At 38.5% G+C, this 16,628-nt stretch overlaps 1 protein-coding gene across 1 annotated transcript in view; it reads left to right on the top strand.

The window, feature by feature from the left end:
- The window catches only part of COL19A1 (collagen type XIX alpha 1 chain), a 346,749-nt gene that overhangs the window by 279,958 nt on the left and 50,163 nt on the right, over nt 1–16,628 (top strand). Inside the window, exons 21-35 of the mRNA XM_047102603.1 lie at nt 2,818–2,853; nt 3,778–3,813; nt 3,908–3,961; nt 4,638–4,691; nt 6,156–6,209; nt 6,699–6,788; nt 7,755–7,799; nt 7,904–7,981; nt 10,074–10,109; nt 10,216–10,269; nt 10,366–10,419; nt 11,788–11,829; nt 15,330–15,434; nt 15,518–15,571; nt 16,035–16,088. Of these exons, the coding sequence (XP_046958559.1) occupies nt 2,818–2,853; nt 3,778–3,813; nt 3,908–3,961; nt 4,638–4,691; nt 6,156–6,209; nt 6,699–6,788; nt 7,755–7,799; nt 7,904–7,981; nt 10,074–10,109; nt 10,216–10,269; nt 10,366–10,419; nt 11,788–11,829; nt 15,330–15,434; nt 15,518–15,571; nt 16,035–16,088 (846 nt within the window). The remainder of the gene's footprint in view (nt 1–2,817; nt 2,854–3,777; nt 3,814–3,907; nt 3,962–4,637; nt 4,692–6,155; nt 6,210–6,698; nt 6,789–7,754; nt 7,800–7,903; nt 7,982–10,073; nt 10,110–10,215; nt 10,270–10,365; nt 10,420–11,787; nt 11,830–15,329; nt 15,435–15,517; nt 15,572–16,034; nt 16,089–16,628) is intronic.

Genomic DNA, 16,628 nt, shown 5'->3' with positions numbered 1-16,628 from the left:
GGTGTTGTGACATAGTGTTAGGCTATTATTGACATGATGATTCCTCAGAAAGAGGATCATCTGGTTCCAAACTGCAGTTGGCTGTGAGTGACAAATCATGGAAAGTGAAATCACAGATGAGGGGGAACTACTTTAAGATCTTGCCTGCCTTCCTCTCTGCCCCCCACATAAAAGAAACACATTTTTACAATGTTATGCAGAGTTTAGCCCTTTGTGGTCTCACACTTTCTTTCTTTCCTTTTTTTTTAATGTTTGTTTATTTTTGAGAGAGAGAGAGACAGAGACAGAGCACAAGTTGGGGAGTGGCAGAGAGAGAGACACACACACACAGAATCTGATGCAGGCTCCAGGCTCTGAGCTGTCAGCATAGAGCCCGACATGGGCCTCGAACCCACAGCCCATGAGATCATGACCTGAGCTGAAAGTCGGACACTTAACCGACTGAGCCACCCAGGCATCCCTCTAACACTCTATTCCAGAACAGAATCTGGACCTGACTTAGCAAAATCACCAAAAGTCCCAAAAAGAGGAATGATTTTCATACAGATTTGAGTTCTGAACCATTTATCCTGAATGGCAGTTCCCCCCCCCCCGCTACTAAACATTTAGAATATAACTTTATGTGTAACATATCAGAGCTAAAATATACTTAAAAGAGATCATCTGGTTAAACCTCAGATAAAGAAAGAGAGGTTCTAAAAGGCAAGGTACTTGACCCAGATAATGACCATTGGAGCTAGGACTAAATATCAAGTTTTGAGATAACCAGGCTCCTGGTTTTATTTTTTTATTATTGTTTTTTTAACCTGTTACTTTAATCAATATGGATTCACAGTGGCTCTAAATAAGCATGATATAAGCAATGTGATATAAGCAAATAAGCAGTTATAGAAGCAATGTGGCCCATGCTTATATCTAAATAACATCATCTCTTAAAAATCAAATAGAATTTTTTGAATTAAGGCTGAAAGACAAGATTATAAATAATGCTCTGATTTAATGTATAGCAATTAACCAATAATAAGAGATTAAAAAAATTAAGCTCTATTTATTTATTTTGAGAGAGAGAGTGTGAGCAGGGGAGGGACAGAGAGAGGGACAGAGAGAATACCAAGCAGGCCGTGCAGAGCCTGATATGGGGCTTGAACTCATGAACTGTGAGATCATGACCTGAGCTGAAATCAAGAATTGGATGTTTAACCAGCTGAGCGACCCGGCACACCAACCAAAAATAAGAGATTTAATCGTCTTGGCTAGATATGGGGCATAACAGGGTAGGCTAAGTTATGCTAAGTAACACATTAACCCTGAAATGTCTGTGGCTTAATGCAAGAAAGATTATCTCTTGCTCATGCTGCATGCCCAGCATGGTTGGGTTGGGAGGAGTGGGTGTTGACCCTCACTGCATTCAGGTACCAGGCTGATTACCCCATGTAACTCAGCCATCTGATATACACAACCTTCTCGGTCACCACTGTGGGGAAAGTGGGACTGGAACATCAGGACTGGGCTCCTCCTTACCTCAGCCTGCAGTAACACATGTTACATCTGCTCACATTGCATTGCCAATACTAGCTGCCTGCCCCCGGGTAACTGCAAGGTTGCTGGTAAATATGGAAGAGAATAAGGTGAGCCCTCTAGTCCTGAGCACATAGGACATGAGGCGCAAACCACAGAGGTTTATTTACTAACCACTTATCTCCCATTAGTGATTTGTTTAAAAGACCAGCAGTCCCTAAGAGGACCTTTAAGCATAGTATTATTTACCTATGGTTCTCATGTTTTCTCTTGACTTTCATACGCAAGAGAAAAAAAATTTTTGATGTATGGTTTCCATCTTATTGTCAATTCACTCATTTCAAATAATAAGTAAATCAAATTACAAATCAAATAAGAATGAGTAACCATAGCCTGGGTTTGAATTCAGGTTGTCTAGGTTTAAATCCTGAATGACCTCTCACTGGCTATGTGACTTGGGGAAATTACTTAACTTCTCTGTGCCTCATTTTCCTTATCCGTAAGTGGGTGTTCTAATGGTACCTACCCCAGTGACACATAAGAAGGAACTAGAACAGTGATTAGATCAGTGTTTGATACATTATGAGGACTTAATGAACATCAGCTATTACTGTTATGTCTGCATAACTTTAAATTCTCTAATTTAATAAACTTTTACTGGGCACCAACAGTACACCAGAGATACTATGATAGTTGAGATCAATTAAATCCCTACATTCACAGAGTTTATAGGCAAGATAAACAAGGAGACATAAAATGGGTGAGTGCTATTTTAGGGGAAATAACTCAGTTACGCAGAACCTTTCTGAGTCTCTTTCCTCATACTTGAAATGGGACCATATCTTCCTCACAGCACTGTTGTGCAAAGTAAATGAAATCGCATACATGTGACTTGAGGAACAGAAAAGCTAATGAGAGAAAGCCTCAATATGTGTGTTTGGGCGGCGGGGGGGTGGGGAGGAGGTGTAGGGAGAGAGAAAATGTGATCAGCTTCTATGTGAACCATGAAAAAGGAAGCTTCAGCCTTGGGCAGCATTCCAATTTGTTCCACTCAGGATTCTCAAAATAGTATTAGAATGATTAACTTACTGTTCACTTGGGAATATGAGTTTTTTAATTAATTCTCATATGTTCCCTTTAAACTGTGCAAAGCAGACTGTGTGACATTCTGAGTCCTCTCAGGGACTTTTTTGCGACAGAGGCCTGAGTGTGGCCTGCAGGATTCATCCATATCCAGTTTTGGAGAGTTTATTTCCAAAAGTGTTTATAATTGCTTCTGTTTTCTACCCATTTTCCTAGGGGGAAGCTTTTACAAAAGGTGAAAAGGGAGATAGAGTAAGTAGATGTTTTATCACTATCTTGTGTTTTCTACTTCATCGATTTCTATCTCTCTGATTTCTGGTATGTTTACTGTGGAGTCTAATAGATTTGATAAAATAACCTCTCTGAGCATTTTACTTTTTCCTCTGTGATTTTTTACTCTTATTTTGATAAATGAGAAATTTTAAACCTTGTTAAGTTTTATCATTTGATGGCACCATTTGGCTTAGGTAGTGTATATTTTCTTTAACCATTACAATTTGTAATGGGACATGAATGTCTTGAAAGGTACACACTTAATATATCTAAAATATAAAATTAAAATATAAGATACAGTTTTTTTTCAAAAATTCTGTTAATGGTACAAATTAAATTTATCAAATGGGGTGATTATATCAAAAAGATCAATAATAAGTCATGAAAATAAGAAAAGCAAACTCATTACAGCCAATATTGTACTCTTTTATGTAACCTTAATTTTTTTTTTCATTAAGTACATATACCCAATAGTAGAATCACCATGACATATAAACTTAAATTCCACTCTTTCTTTTCCTTCTTCATCTGAGGTTTTAATTCTCTGAGATATAGGATGAACTGGTGGCAAATCATAACAAAGTCAGCTAAGTAGAGAATGCAATGATTGCTAATAAGATATGATTGTAGAGTCAAAAGGGATACTGGGGAGAAAACTATTATAAAGAAGAAAGAAAATAGGAGTTATTATTTACTTGATATCAATAAGTATTTTAAATCATGTTTTAGAGTGACCCCCTCCTTGCCTTCATCATGCTGTCCATAATCTCCCCCTTTATTCTATGTTAATTAGTAGAAATGCAGATGAATTCAAGTATTAGAGATGCTCATCCCCATCTGAGTTTAAGCATTACATAAATGGTTGTATTTTTGTTTGTTTTTTTTTTTGTTTTTTTTTTACAGGGAGAACCTGGGATAATGGGATCACAGGGAATAAAGGTAATCTCATAACCTTCTTTATGGCATCTCCAACCTAATGAGATTGTGAAGATTACATTAACCATTTCACTGTCCTTCCCACCCACATGTTTAGGGCGAACCTGGAGATCCTGGTGCCCCCGGTTTAATAGGAAGTCCAGGACTAAAGGTATATAAGAAATAACTGAGTTAAAGAGGAAATAATTTTGGAGTTATAGCCATTTCTGTACAAAACAAAGTGCTTTGGTGTGCCACTCATTTTCTTCACAAACGTTCTCAGAGATTTTATCATGTTGCCATGGTGATTTCCCCCCTATTGGCTGCATTTATTACACATAGTAATTGTGCTTTCTGGTTCACAGTAAGATTTTTAAACTCTTTTTCAAAGCATATTCACAATAGCATCCCTAAAGCCTTTATGAGTAAATAATGTGAGCGAAACCTATGACCCTGAACTATATCCTTAAAATGAACAGGACTCAAGATTCAATTTCTAAGCCCAAATTATGCAGCTCTGAGATGCTTGAGTTCCCCATGTGGGATTCCGCAGGGGTGTCCCAAGAAAGACCAGCTGTTGGGAGGTGCAGGAGAGATTTATGTGATGCACTCCCACCAATGGTGAGGGAGGTTATCATGGCCTCACTTGCTGGTGGGAAAAGACCCATTTAAATGAGAACATCTTCAAACTATCTTTGTCAGCCCAAAGCACATTTCAGAATTATTCAGAGAAGGTAGGATGGTAGAAAGCCCGTCTTTCTAAAGATGAAGTTCATACCATGTTTTATATATATTCAAGGACAATCTGTTTTTTAACAAAGTTGAACTACATATCACCTTTCTTTTAGGGTCAGCAAGGACCTGAAGGCTCTATGGGACCCAGAGGACCACCAGGAGATATTGTATGTATAGTAAATACAGGTCTCTTTGATATGTGGAAATTAAATCGATGTCTTAAAGAATGTCAGCATGTTTTCATGTGACTGAGTTGTACCACCTTTTCCAAAGACATGGGTCACATCTACTGCCAAGACTGATCAAACCTAGTGTCAGGGGTTATCAGGAAGGCTGCTAGCACCTTCATATATTCATATGAGATCCTTTTGAATATCATTAGCCTAATAAATCAGTCTTTGGAAGTCAGGTTAACTAAGTCATCATTTTGGACATGCTTGTCAGAGGTGTACCAACAGTAGCGAAGACTGGAAACGTCAAAAGAAATAAGGAAAACCGAGAAAGAAAGAAAGCATTTTCATTATGCATGACTTTGGCTCAATTCTCTATCCAAAAAAAGGCACTTCCAAAGCTTCTGTTACTGTTTTATTGCAAGAGCCTCCAAAAAGAGCAAATCTTTTAGCAGAAAATATTTCTATAATGCCATTGGAAGATGGTCCTCAGGTTGCATTAGAACCTAATTCTAGTGGTCTCACTATCCTCTGTTTGTCTGTCTCTCTGTCTGTCTGTCTGTCTCTCTCTCTCTCTGTTGTCCTTTAAATGCATTTTTCTATCCATTCCCCCACTAAGCCTTTTGTTCCTTGGACAACCTCCCTAGCCTGGCCTTCTAACCACTTGGAAGCTAAGACTCACCATCAGTCCTCACTTGAGCATAACAACAGAAATGCTTGGCCAAAATTTCTTGGAAACTTATCTCTATGTAGCCACAATTCCAGCACTTTCTATGCAACTATTGGAACCTCTCCTTTTCCTATCATCTTGGGAACAGTCCCATGACCTCTTGCTCTATTCTCTATGCTTCTTGACTGTGCCTCCAGAGGTCTTTCAGTGCCTTTGTTCTGCTTGTACTTTGAACATTCAGTTTGTGGGCAAAGCTTTTTCTTGCGCCCCCCATCCCCAAGCCATTTAATGAACCAATATAGGTGTACCTCACGGAGAGATCTCATGAAAAGAAGAAAATGATGGTGGCACAGGTGGAGCCATAAGTGACCAAGAGTGAGATGAAGTGATAGTAATTGGAGCTAAGAAAGAGAATAAAATCAAAAGGGAAAGAGCCACTGTTGCCAAGCATAATAAGGGTGTATCTTCCTGTTTACTCCATTGTCGTTCTAAATAGTGCTGTGATGCTACCAACCACCATCCCTTCACCCTTTCTTGGCGATAATATAAATGGGGCATTTGGTTCAATTCTCCCTTAGTTTCTTTTCCATTACCTCCAGGTTACTTCACTTGAAACAACAAACCACATATTTTCACCAATGTGTTTTCCTTTTTAACAGGCCAAAACCAACCCATCCTCTTATAGTTTACATGTTACAATTCTGTTCTCATGACAAAGACTCACAGATAGATATGTTCTCATAATAAGAGATATTCTAATTGTTCTTTCCCATTAATTCTGAATTTTCTAGGGATTGCCAGGAGAACATGGTATCCCAGGAAAGCAAGGCATTAAAGGAGAAAAGGTATACATTTTATGCATTGAGTAGCTAGGTGGGAAGGAGAGACAGAGGATCAGAAGGGCACTGCGATTTGGGAGGTGGGGGTGGGTAGGTGCGGCAAAAGGATAAGACAAGGCTGCCAGGATTGTGCAAGGGACGTATAGACACATATTAATTGTTGAACCATTACTGGAAAGGAACTTAAAGAAAACATGAAGATCATCTAAAGAACTTTCTGAGTAGATGCTCTTTTTGTGCATACATTTATACACACATATATTTATACATATGGCATGATACTGCTAAACTTGTAACATACCTCACCACAAAATCTAAGTGCACCTAAGATAATTAGAACAGTGCCTGACATGAATGAGGCCCTCCATAAATAGGGATGAATGAGTGAATGAGTGAGAAAATGAAGTTTGGCTACAACTTGAAGCAATGAAAATTGCTGCCTCCATAGCTCCCACCATGAACCTGAACAATGACATAAGAATCTTCTTTTCTCAGGGAGATCCAGGTGGGATTATAGGCCCTCCTGGGCTTCCAGGTCCCAAAGGTGAGGCTGGTCCTCCAGGGAAAAGCCTGCCAGGGGAACCAGTAAGTACCAGCCCTTTTACTAATATTTCCCTTGAAAGTTCATTAATTACCCTTCATGTATTCCCAGGTTCAGATCACAAGTATAGGAATAAGTTGAGGTCTGCAGAAAACAAAATATTCATCTTGTTCTTTAGATGAGAGATCTAACTTCTTTGGAAATTTGATGCAAGCAAAGGGCTCTCTTCTGAGAAAATGCACATACCCGTTTTACATACATTTTTGAAAGATTCATAGGCCTCCCTGAATCTTCTGCATGAACTCTTTAGGGATCTATGTTGCCTAGTAAGATACACTAGTTTTAAATCATAAACCTTCCTAGGATGCTATGTTAAAACAGAAGAGCTGCCTGAAATTTTCTTTCCAGAGGCTCTGCAGGCATGGCCAATGATGGTCATATGCAGAAAATGTCCTTGTGGCCCAGGCTATTTCCAGGACATAACAAAAACTGAATAGCTGAAAAGTCTAAATAACCAATAAGCCTATTTCACATGCCTTTTTTTTCCTCCTCTTTGACTTTTTATATTAATTATTGATAATAAATAGTTCTCAGTATTAGATGCCTTATTTTAAAGATAAAAACATCTTTTTTATTAAGTGTTAAATATTAATTCCAGTGTAGTTAACATACAGTGTTATATTAGTTTCAGGTGTATAATACAGTGATTCAGCAATTCCCTGTATTATTCAGTGCTCATCATGATTAAATGTACTCTTAATCTCCATCACCTATTTCACCCATCCCCCACCCACCTCCCCTAAAAATGAAAACATCTTATATGTTAAAGTAACTATACAAAAATCTATAACCTGGTGGAAATCTGTATTTCCTGTTCCTTATTCTTTTATAGAAAAGGGTTTATTCAAGAAAGATGAAGAACAACAAAACATTTTTGAGTTATAACTTCTAAGATGCTTTTAATGTTTTTAGAAAAAGAAATGTATTTATCTCCTTTTTTTTTATTGTAGGGATTAGATGGAAATCCTGGAGCACCTGGTCCACGTGGGCCAAAGGTATAAAAATATCATAGATTATTTCTAAAGAATTAAAAATAAAATACAGCCTGAAATTTTTTGTCCCCTGACCCTCGCACTCACAGAAGCCTCTCATTGCACAGGGTGAACGAGGACTCCCAGGTGTCCATGGTTCCCCAGGTGACAGAGGTCCCCCAGGGCTGGGAGTTCCTGGCCCAACAGTAAGTGAAATTCTATCAAGCTTTTGAAACCCTGTCCATTCCAACAGTAAAATAAAACCCAGTGACAAATTTGAATAAGAAGAGAAAAATGAGGGGCGCCTGGGTGGCTCAGTCAGTTGGATGTCCAACTTTGGTTTGGATCATGATCTCACGGTCTATGGGTTCGAGCCCTGCATCAGGCTCTGTGCTGTCAGTACAGAACTGGAGCCTGCTTCAGATTCCATGTCTCCCTCTCTTTCTGCCCCTCCCCCATCATTCTCTGTCTCTCTCAAAAAGAAAAATGAATAAACTTAAAAAAAAGAAGAAGAAGAAAAGAGTGAAATGGTCAGAAGAGGAAATAGAAGTAAGCACTAATCAGAGAGAGAGGATTAATGAGCACTGGGGTTAAGTCACTGAGCACAGAGAAGGTGCTTACTGTTTGCTGACCCACAGATGCTGATCTCACAGACACTGATTTTGGATTAGGAGCAGTTATTTAACCCTTTGTTCCTCTCTTCTCTATTTTAAAAAGTACAAATGAATGTGTGTAAGATTGTACACATGCCTAAGATCGGGTTTTGTATATTACTGTTTGTTTTTAATGAAAAAATAAAAAGTGAATATTTAAAGTGAATGGAGTGTGTATAAATGAGATGATGTCAAAAATCTCTTCAGTAATATCTTCAGGAAGAGATAATAGAAGTTGTTTATAATAGTGAACACAAAGAATGGGCAGCTTTTAGTGCCCATTTTTTTAATGCCCAGTTTTCTTAGCTACAAGGACAGTGCCTGATAATAATGACCCCCATGTGCATACTTGTTGACTAAATAGTAATAAGAGATAAAACTTTTTATTTACTATGAAAAAACATAAAAGATTTTGGAATGAGAAAAGTAGAAATAAACACTTATTCTAGTGACATTAATTTGGGAAATTGGCCTTGTAATGAAGTTATCACAAAAGCTAAAAGAAGGCATAAATAGTGAATGGTTATATTGTATGTGATCGATTTTGCAGGGCAAGACTATAAAAGACCACTGAGATGGAAGATTAAACAAAGTAAAGACACAGATCAGGAAACTATTAAGGGAGTGAAAGAGATTGAAGCAAAAAATAAAAAATATATTAATAACTAAGGTCACAATATAAATAGAAAGGGAACAAAAAGTAGCTTTGACTAAAGCTACATATACATATGAATTCATATACATATGAATATTTATTTTATAAAATAAGAAAAGAGGAGCACCAGGGTGGCTCAGTGGGTTAGCTGTGCAAGTCTTGATTTCAGCTCAGGTCATGACCTCATGGTCATTCAATCTAGCCCCATGTCAGGCTCTGCACTGTCAGCATGGAGCCTGCTTGGGATTCTCTCTCCCCCTCTCTTTCTGCGTCTCCCCTGCTCACATGTGCGCTCTCTTTTCTCTGTCTCTCAAATAAATAAACATTTTATAAACAAATAAATAAGAAAGGAAATGTTGGTAGGCAGTTACTGAAGTCAACAGCTGAGAACCCAGCCCTTTACTTGCTTAGGTCATCAGTTCCTCCTTCCTCAGTCTGTGGTTATGTAACAGGGATAGAGCTATCGTCATTGGGTTCACTGATAATTTCCCAGCCTCCTCTTTATTACCCCAAATTCCAATTTTCTAAAGTAGAAAAGAATAGCTGATTGATGCTTTACTTTCTACTGATGTCACTGAACACTGATTCTGGCAATTTCTTCAAATAGGGAAATGACTCAAAGTAGAAAGTAGAAAGCAGAAAGGAAAGGAAGTCCTGAGCTCATTACTTTATCAGGAGTTTCTGAACAGCTAGAATTTGGGTGCATTGTGTGTTTGTGAAGGTGGAGGAACACATGATGGTACTGAGAGAGACAGATATCCCAGGCATCTGAGCAAAGCCATGCTCAGGTTCCAAGCAACAGACATCTGGTTAAGTGTTTACCTGCCATCCAAAGGTCTTAGCCATCATCACAGAGAGTTTTCAGTGTGCGCAAGTTGGCAAGCCCTGTTGTTCAACTAAGTAAGTTACAATACATAGCTCTTGATCCCGCTTGCATAATTTATGGGTATTTCTGGAGGAATTCTGATAATTGGATCTGATTCTACTCAGGGCTCGCAAGGACCAGCTGGAGAGCCAGGTATTCAGGTAAGCTACTTAACCAAGTTATTTGGCACAGCAAATCCAGCTTGCTTACTTGGGGAAAATTACTGAAAAACTGTCCCCATAAGTAACTATTTTTCCCCATTTCCAGGGTCCTCGAGGTCTCCCTGGATTGCCAGGAACTCCAGGGACCCCAGGGAATGATGTAAGGACCATCCGTACCTCCTCCTACCCACCACCCATTTTACTCTGCACCCGTGCCACTGTGCAAGGATTTGAACACAACGATTCTGTTTTTCAGGGAGCTCCAGGGAGGGATGGAAAGCCAGGTCTGCCAGGCCCCCCAGGTGACCCGGTATGTCAACAGACGGTGCCTGATTTATGTATCTTTAATGCACCCAGAAGCCAAATAGCCTACCGAGCAACTTTTGCTGTCCAAACTAATTAGAATGCTCTGTAACTGCTTGGTGATTTTGTTTATCCCCATTATTTTGTAGAGGGGTGAAAATTCAAGCTGCATCAGCATTTTTGTGTGTGTGATGAATACTTATTTCCTAAGGGTATAATTCAGCTCTACAATTTTGCCCCAGGCTGTGCCTTGGCACATAATGTCTCCATCCCATGGAAAATTGAGTTAAAATATATAGCCACAATTTCTATTCTTTCTAATGCCATTGACTAAATGAATTTCATTTTTCTAAATGAAAGTTTTCAGGTAAGTTACCTACAACAGGGTGAATATCCATTGATTCTGTGGCCTTAAAACACTGAAGTGATTAAATTACAAAAACTGGCTTGAGTAGGCTCTTGAAAAATGGGTTTAAGCACTAAATGTGTGTTCCAAAGTTTTATTTCAGGATGAACCTTGCTTTGAGCAACAGTGAAATCCCTTTAAATAGCCTCAGAATCGGCAGTTATAATTTGAGAGGCCATATGGTACATGACATTGTATTAAGAGTTTTATATGATAAAATCCAAATCTGGCCTCTCGGTTCTAAGTCTCCCAAATCCTTCTCCCTCCCACACTGGCTGTGCCGTGAGTGCCTTTATAAGCTACGTGCAGAGGCATATTTTGGCCTTACTTTCACTTCACTGCTGAGTGAATCATGTGTGCATCATCTAGAATTCTTATAAAGTGTTACTTGGGTTTACAGTGCCTCTCTGAAAGGACATTTTAAGACACAAGGCCGGAACACTGCCCAAGTTCCTTCAGTGTCTCTCTTGCATATCACGTAAGCCACCTATTGGCTCTTTTGAACTTCAGTGAGAAAGAACTTTAAGGCAAATTCATTGTGTACTTTTCGTATTTGTCAACAGCCTGATAATTTGCTTGGCAGAGTGGTGACTTCCGTTTAATAAATGATTTACCTTTATGGATTATTTAAAACCAAGACTATATTAGTGTTGGCATAAAAGTTGCCGTGTCATGAAAATATAAAATAGAGATGCAGAATCAGAACGACAACCTGGGTGTGTTCACATGTTCATAGCACAGGAGTAGTGAATATTTCTCAGATACAGTTATGAGGTCTGCCGGTGTCATATGAAATATAACGTGAAAGCCAACCATTCTGACAGTGAGCCTCTTAGAAACTCCATGACAAATCTCAACTGACATGACACTTGGAGAAAAAAACATCTGCATTGTATTATATGTTTGCATTGTATCATGTGCACGTATATGTATGAACACATACTGGGGTTTTTTTCTCCTTAACTGCAGATCGCACTTCCTCTCTTGGGAGACATCGGTGTCTTGCTCAAGGTATTCTGTTACTATGTAAGAAATTATGTATTAACTTTTAGGAAACATTAGGAAGGAAATCTTTGTCAGAACTGAGTTAATTGCTTAGCCTGAACTAAAATTCAATTTTTAAAAGGCAGAACATCTTTTAGATAGAAAAAGGAACACATATTTTTATGTATCTTGTGCCACTTTTACTAACCCCTCCATTCTCTTCTTTACATCCCTGTCTGTTTGGGTATAAGGGGTGGGGGGGGGGGTGAAAGTGGTAGTTCTGAGTTGAGCTACATGGGAGGAACAGTGTCATCAACACCCTTGAGTAGACCATTCTCTCCTCTGGAGGGACAGCTTTCTCTTCATGGGTGTTTACCACCCCTGGCTCACTGCTGTGAAACCTGATCCTTCTCACTGGAGCTACCCTCACCCGTCCCGGGTTGAAAACTAGTGCTGCTCAATAAACAGCCAGCTCGCAAGGCTGTGCTTTGATGTCATGGGATTTTACAAAGTGAGCTGCAAAATTCCAAAGCCAACAATTGCCCTAACACCTGTTACTCTGTTAAGTAAAAACTATCTCTACCCATTATTCATCTCATAAGGGATAAATCTTGCTACCATTTTTTTCTCTAATACTACCCTGTATTTTATGTGTAACACAGATGAGAAAGAATGATAATGGGACACTTGTAAGGTTATGTATTTGCATATTTCTTCATGGTATGCTAGGATTGAGTGAACCCATATGAAAATCTGTTCCGCTTCACATTATACTCAAGCCTTATGTGTCCTACCTGTCTATATATGAATGGACAATGTATATGTATACACACACACACACACACACACTTACGCTATATGTGTATAAATGTGATTTATTTTATATTCCTACCATTTAGCCCAATGGTTTATACAATGACTTACATAAATTTTATCAAATTACTAAATTTGTTAATTTATTAAATTAAATTAAATATCTATTGAATTAAATTCAAAGACTCAAGAATTCTAGTATAAGTGTTTGCTGGATATTAGTTTTGAGAATATATATATAAACATAAATATAAATATAAAAATATATTAGAGGAGATTTTTAAGACTTTCAGAAGTCAACAGTTTCTTTTAAGTCAAAAGAGAATATTTGGGGGGGGGATTTTAGGAAAATCTTATATAAGTTGAGCTAGTTACATGGCAGGCAATACACTGCTTTACTTAAATCGTCTCACTTAATCTTCACAATAATCCTGTAAATTTAGGTTGTGCTAGTATCCCCGTTTTATATATTAGAAACTGAATTTCTAAGTAGCTAAGTAGCTTCCTCAGAGTCACACAGCTAGAAAGTGCAACATGAACCCAGGAACACAGGTCCCCAGACATTATCTCAGGTTCTTCACAAGGGCAGTAATGTTGAAAGTGGCAGGATTGTAAGAGTTATACCTAACCATCCCTTCTAGTTAGGATCAAGATGTACATACTTCAGCAGAAATGCATATCCCGACAGAATATGGGGTGGCTCACAGAATAGACAAAAAGACCGTGAGTAGATTCTGACAAGGAGAGCCAGGACTACACAAACACCTCAGAAGTGGACATAATTGATAGTTTCACCAGGGCAGCATCCCTTTAATGAGTGTGCTCCACCACTTTTCGAGCCCTAACATCATCTCCCTGAGTTTCTGAGTCCCAGGAAAGCTGATTGGTGAGAGGCAGGCAGGATACCTCCACTGACAGTCCCAACACACTGCATCCCATAGAAGAGGAAAGCATGTTATTCCCCAAATACAGTCCCAACACACTGCATCCCATAGAAGAGGAAAGCGTGTTGTCCCCCAAATACAGGAAAGCGTGTTGTTTAGATTGGAGATTGGATCTATTAGGTCAATTTAATGTAATTTTAAAATCCGATCCTATTTCCCAACACATGAAGTCTCCCTCTCTGTTCAGAGTCTTTATGTAGCGAATGTGATCATCTGCTTTCTGTTTTCAAAAATACCCTTGATTAAAGTGTAGTAAAAAACTGACATAATTCCAAGCCCAAATGACATCCCTTCAAAGACCTTCCTCTGGGTTAATCTGTGTGTCAGTCCCTCTTTGAGTGAGATTGTACACTGGCTGATAATTGATGCATCTTTATTCTCTCTATACAAAAATCTAAAGACTTTTTTCAAGTTGAGCCACTTACATGGCAGGCAAATCATTTCCCTTCATTTACCATTCTGGCAATCCAAACCTAAAGAAAATGAAGTCAGGCCTGAGATATTATAAGTGGTGGAGCTACAAATATATATGTATTTTTTTAATTCCTCTACCAATACATCAGCTGTGTGAAAAGATCCTAATGGCAAAATTAGTTTTGGGAGATATCACACACTCTGGCTCCTTGTTATATATACCAGCTCTGAGAAAGACCACCATGAAGAGAACTCTTTAATCCAGCTGTTTTTAGGGAAATTGCCTCAGAACCTTTTCAATAGCATACAGAATTAGCCTTCCAAGGAGCATATTTTTGGAAATCAGACTTGTTCTGATATTCACTGAGTCAAAAATATTGAACTCGAATATCCATGAGCTTTCTTGCCAATGGCAAGCTTCAGTTCCCTTTTCACATTTCAAGATTCTTCTCTTTGGTGAAAGGGATAGAAGAAAAGAGGCCTATATTGTCCTACCGTCTGTCAACTGTTAAAATTAAACTATGTCCTCCACTCACTGGTCCCCATTCTGTGCCTTTCCTGTTCATATTCTTAAATATGAATATTTAATATGAATATGTTCATATTCATAAATAACAATTTAAAAATAAGCCTTTATAGGGCTTTTCACAAACACTTTTTCTTTAGCAATGTGATAAGGAGTTTATCTTGTAGGCTCAGACACTTATATTCAAGTCTTTCCACATCAGCTAAAGGTTACAGAGGAGGCAATGGAAAGGTAATTCCACTTAGATTTCCTATCTGCACTTGGATTTGACATAGAAGTCAAGTCCAAGTCACTCAAGTAATTATTTCTTACATGAGTGCTTCCACTGACAAAATGTTGGTAAACTGTGTGTACGGTTCTCCAACTAATTTTGTTCTCAGAAAGAGAAATCCTTTTTTCACAGCTTTTTCTTTCTTTCTCTCTTTTTTAATGATTTATGCAATTGGCTGTATGAAGTCTGTCATCTTGTTAGTTATTCTAAACTTTATTACTGCCTCTCGTTTTAGACATACAGTTACACAGTGGAAACATTCTCTGTTTTTGACTTATGTGTCTTTTCCTTATATATTTGGAATCTTCCATTTCAGTATCATCATAGACATGCTTTACAAAGGTCACCAATGTCATCAACAGATATAATTGACTAGCTTCATAAGTAGTTTTTACCTCACAAAAAAAATAGTCTTTTCAAATTGGATCAATTCTCTGAAAGTAGTGATATATCAGTTGCTCTATCATTCATCTCTGACAGAGGTTCATATCTGATCAGATCTCTCTTTTATAGATTACTTTGCTGAATCTCTCAGTAACCTTATCTCTATACTCATTAGAACTTCTGTGGCAACTGCCAAGCCAGTGTCCCTGGGCTGAAAAGCCACAAAGGAGAAGAAATAGGCGCTGGTGAGCCTGGAAAGTATGATTCTATCACCCAGAAGGTAAGATGGCAGGCTGAATGTTGATGGGCCCTGTAGGTTACACATAGTACCTTCTCTCATTTCTCTACTGCTCTGTCCTCTAGGGTGATACAGGACCACGGGGTCCCCCAGGAATCCCAGGCAGAGAGGGACCAAAGGTAAGGCAGTTTCTCCTCTGCTTTCTGTGGTACCTCCAATTCAGTGTGAAAAATAAAACCGATTTAAAAAATTTTTTAATGTTTATTTTATTTATTTTTGGGAAAGAGAGCATGAGTGGGGAAGAGGCAGAGAGAGGGAGAGAGAATCCCAAGCAGCGTCCACATAGAGCCAATGCGAGGCTCGAACTCACAAACCATGAGATCATGACCTGAGCCAAAACCAAGAGGTGGACGCTTAACCAACTGAGCCACCCAGGTGCCCCAACAAAACTCATTCTAAACACACTACTTTTTATGAAAGCTATCTTGGAAAAGTGGTGTAAAAGCCACGTGCAAAGTCATTTATTTGTTTCCTGACTCTGCCCAAATTACATGTCCCAAATGTACTAAGAAGAGATATTTTCATTATGTTAAAAGATGACAGAATGATTCAGTATATTAGCTGAAGTTCTTGTCTTTTTAGGGAAGCAAAGGAGAGCGGGGCTACCCTGGGATACCTGGAGACAAAGGTGACGAGGTGAGACTCTTCTCTGATAATATAGTCCTGCTATCGATTCTCTTTATGTGACTCGGAGGAAGGACAGCAACTCTTCTATAGCTCATGTTTAATGTTAAATCAAATAAAAACAAAGATTAAGGTAGGTTATTTCAAATGTCAACACATTTTAAATAATAATACGTTAATGTATTGTCCAGTTGTATGTATTGTCCATTGATGTATTGTATGGTCTAGTTTTTGAGATAAGGAAATTAGAGCACAGAATTGACAGGTCAGTTACTATGTTTTTGTTTTCATGTAGCAGGTAGCAATTCCAGCTCTCTCAAGATAAAAGCAAGGAGAAGGAGGAAGGAGATTTACTGCATAGAATCCCAAGGTAGCTAGTAGAATTGAAGAAATAGTTGAAAAACCAGCCTAGGAAAAAGGGCAGCTCCAGAACTCAGCAGAACTTCCCTGGGACACTGCTGTAACATGATTCAACTTTAGTGACCTTGGTTTGTCTGTGTCTCTGCTCAACTTTTATACTCTTGGGAGGAAAAAAAAAACTATCAAAAGGAT

The sequence above is a fragment of the Lynx rufus genome, unplaced genomic scaffold, assembly GCF_022079265.1.
Source record: "Lynx rufus isolate CCGP_SWC_20201006 ecotype Redwood Valley unplaced genomic scaffold, mLynRuf1.p SCAF_6, whole genome shotgun sequence".
Classification (NCBI taxonomy): domain Eukaryota; kingdom Metazoa; phylum Chordata; class Mammalia; order Carnivora; family Felidae; genus Lynx; species Lynx rufus.
The sequence above is the reverse complement of the archived record's forward strand: the minus strand, read 5'-3'. Positions and strand labels throughout refer to the sequence as shown.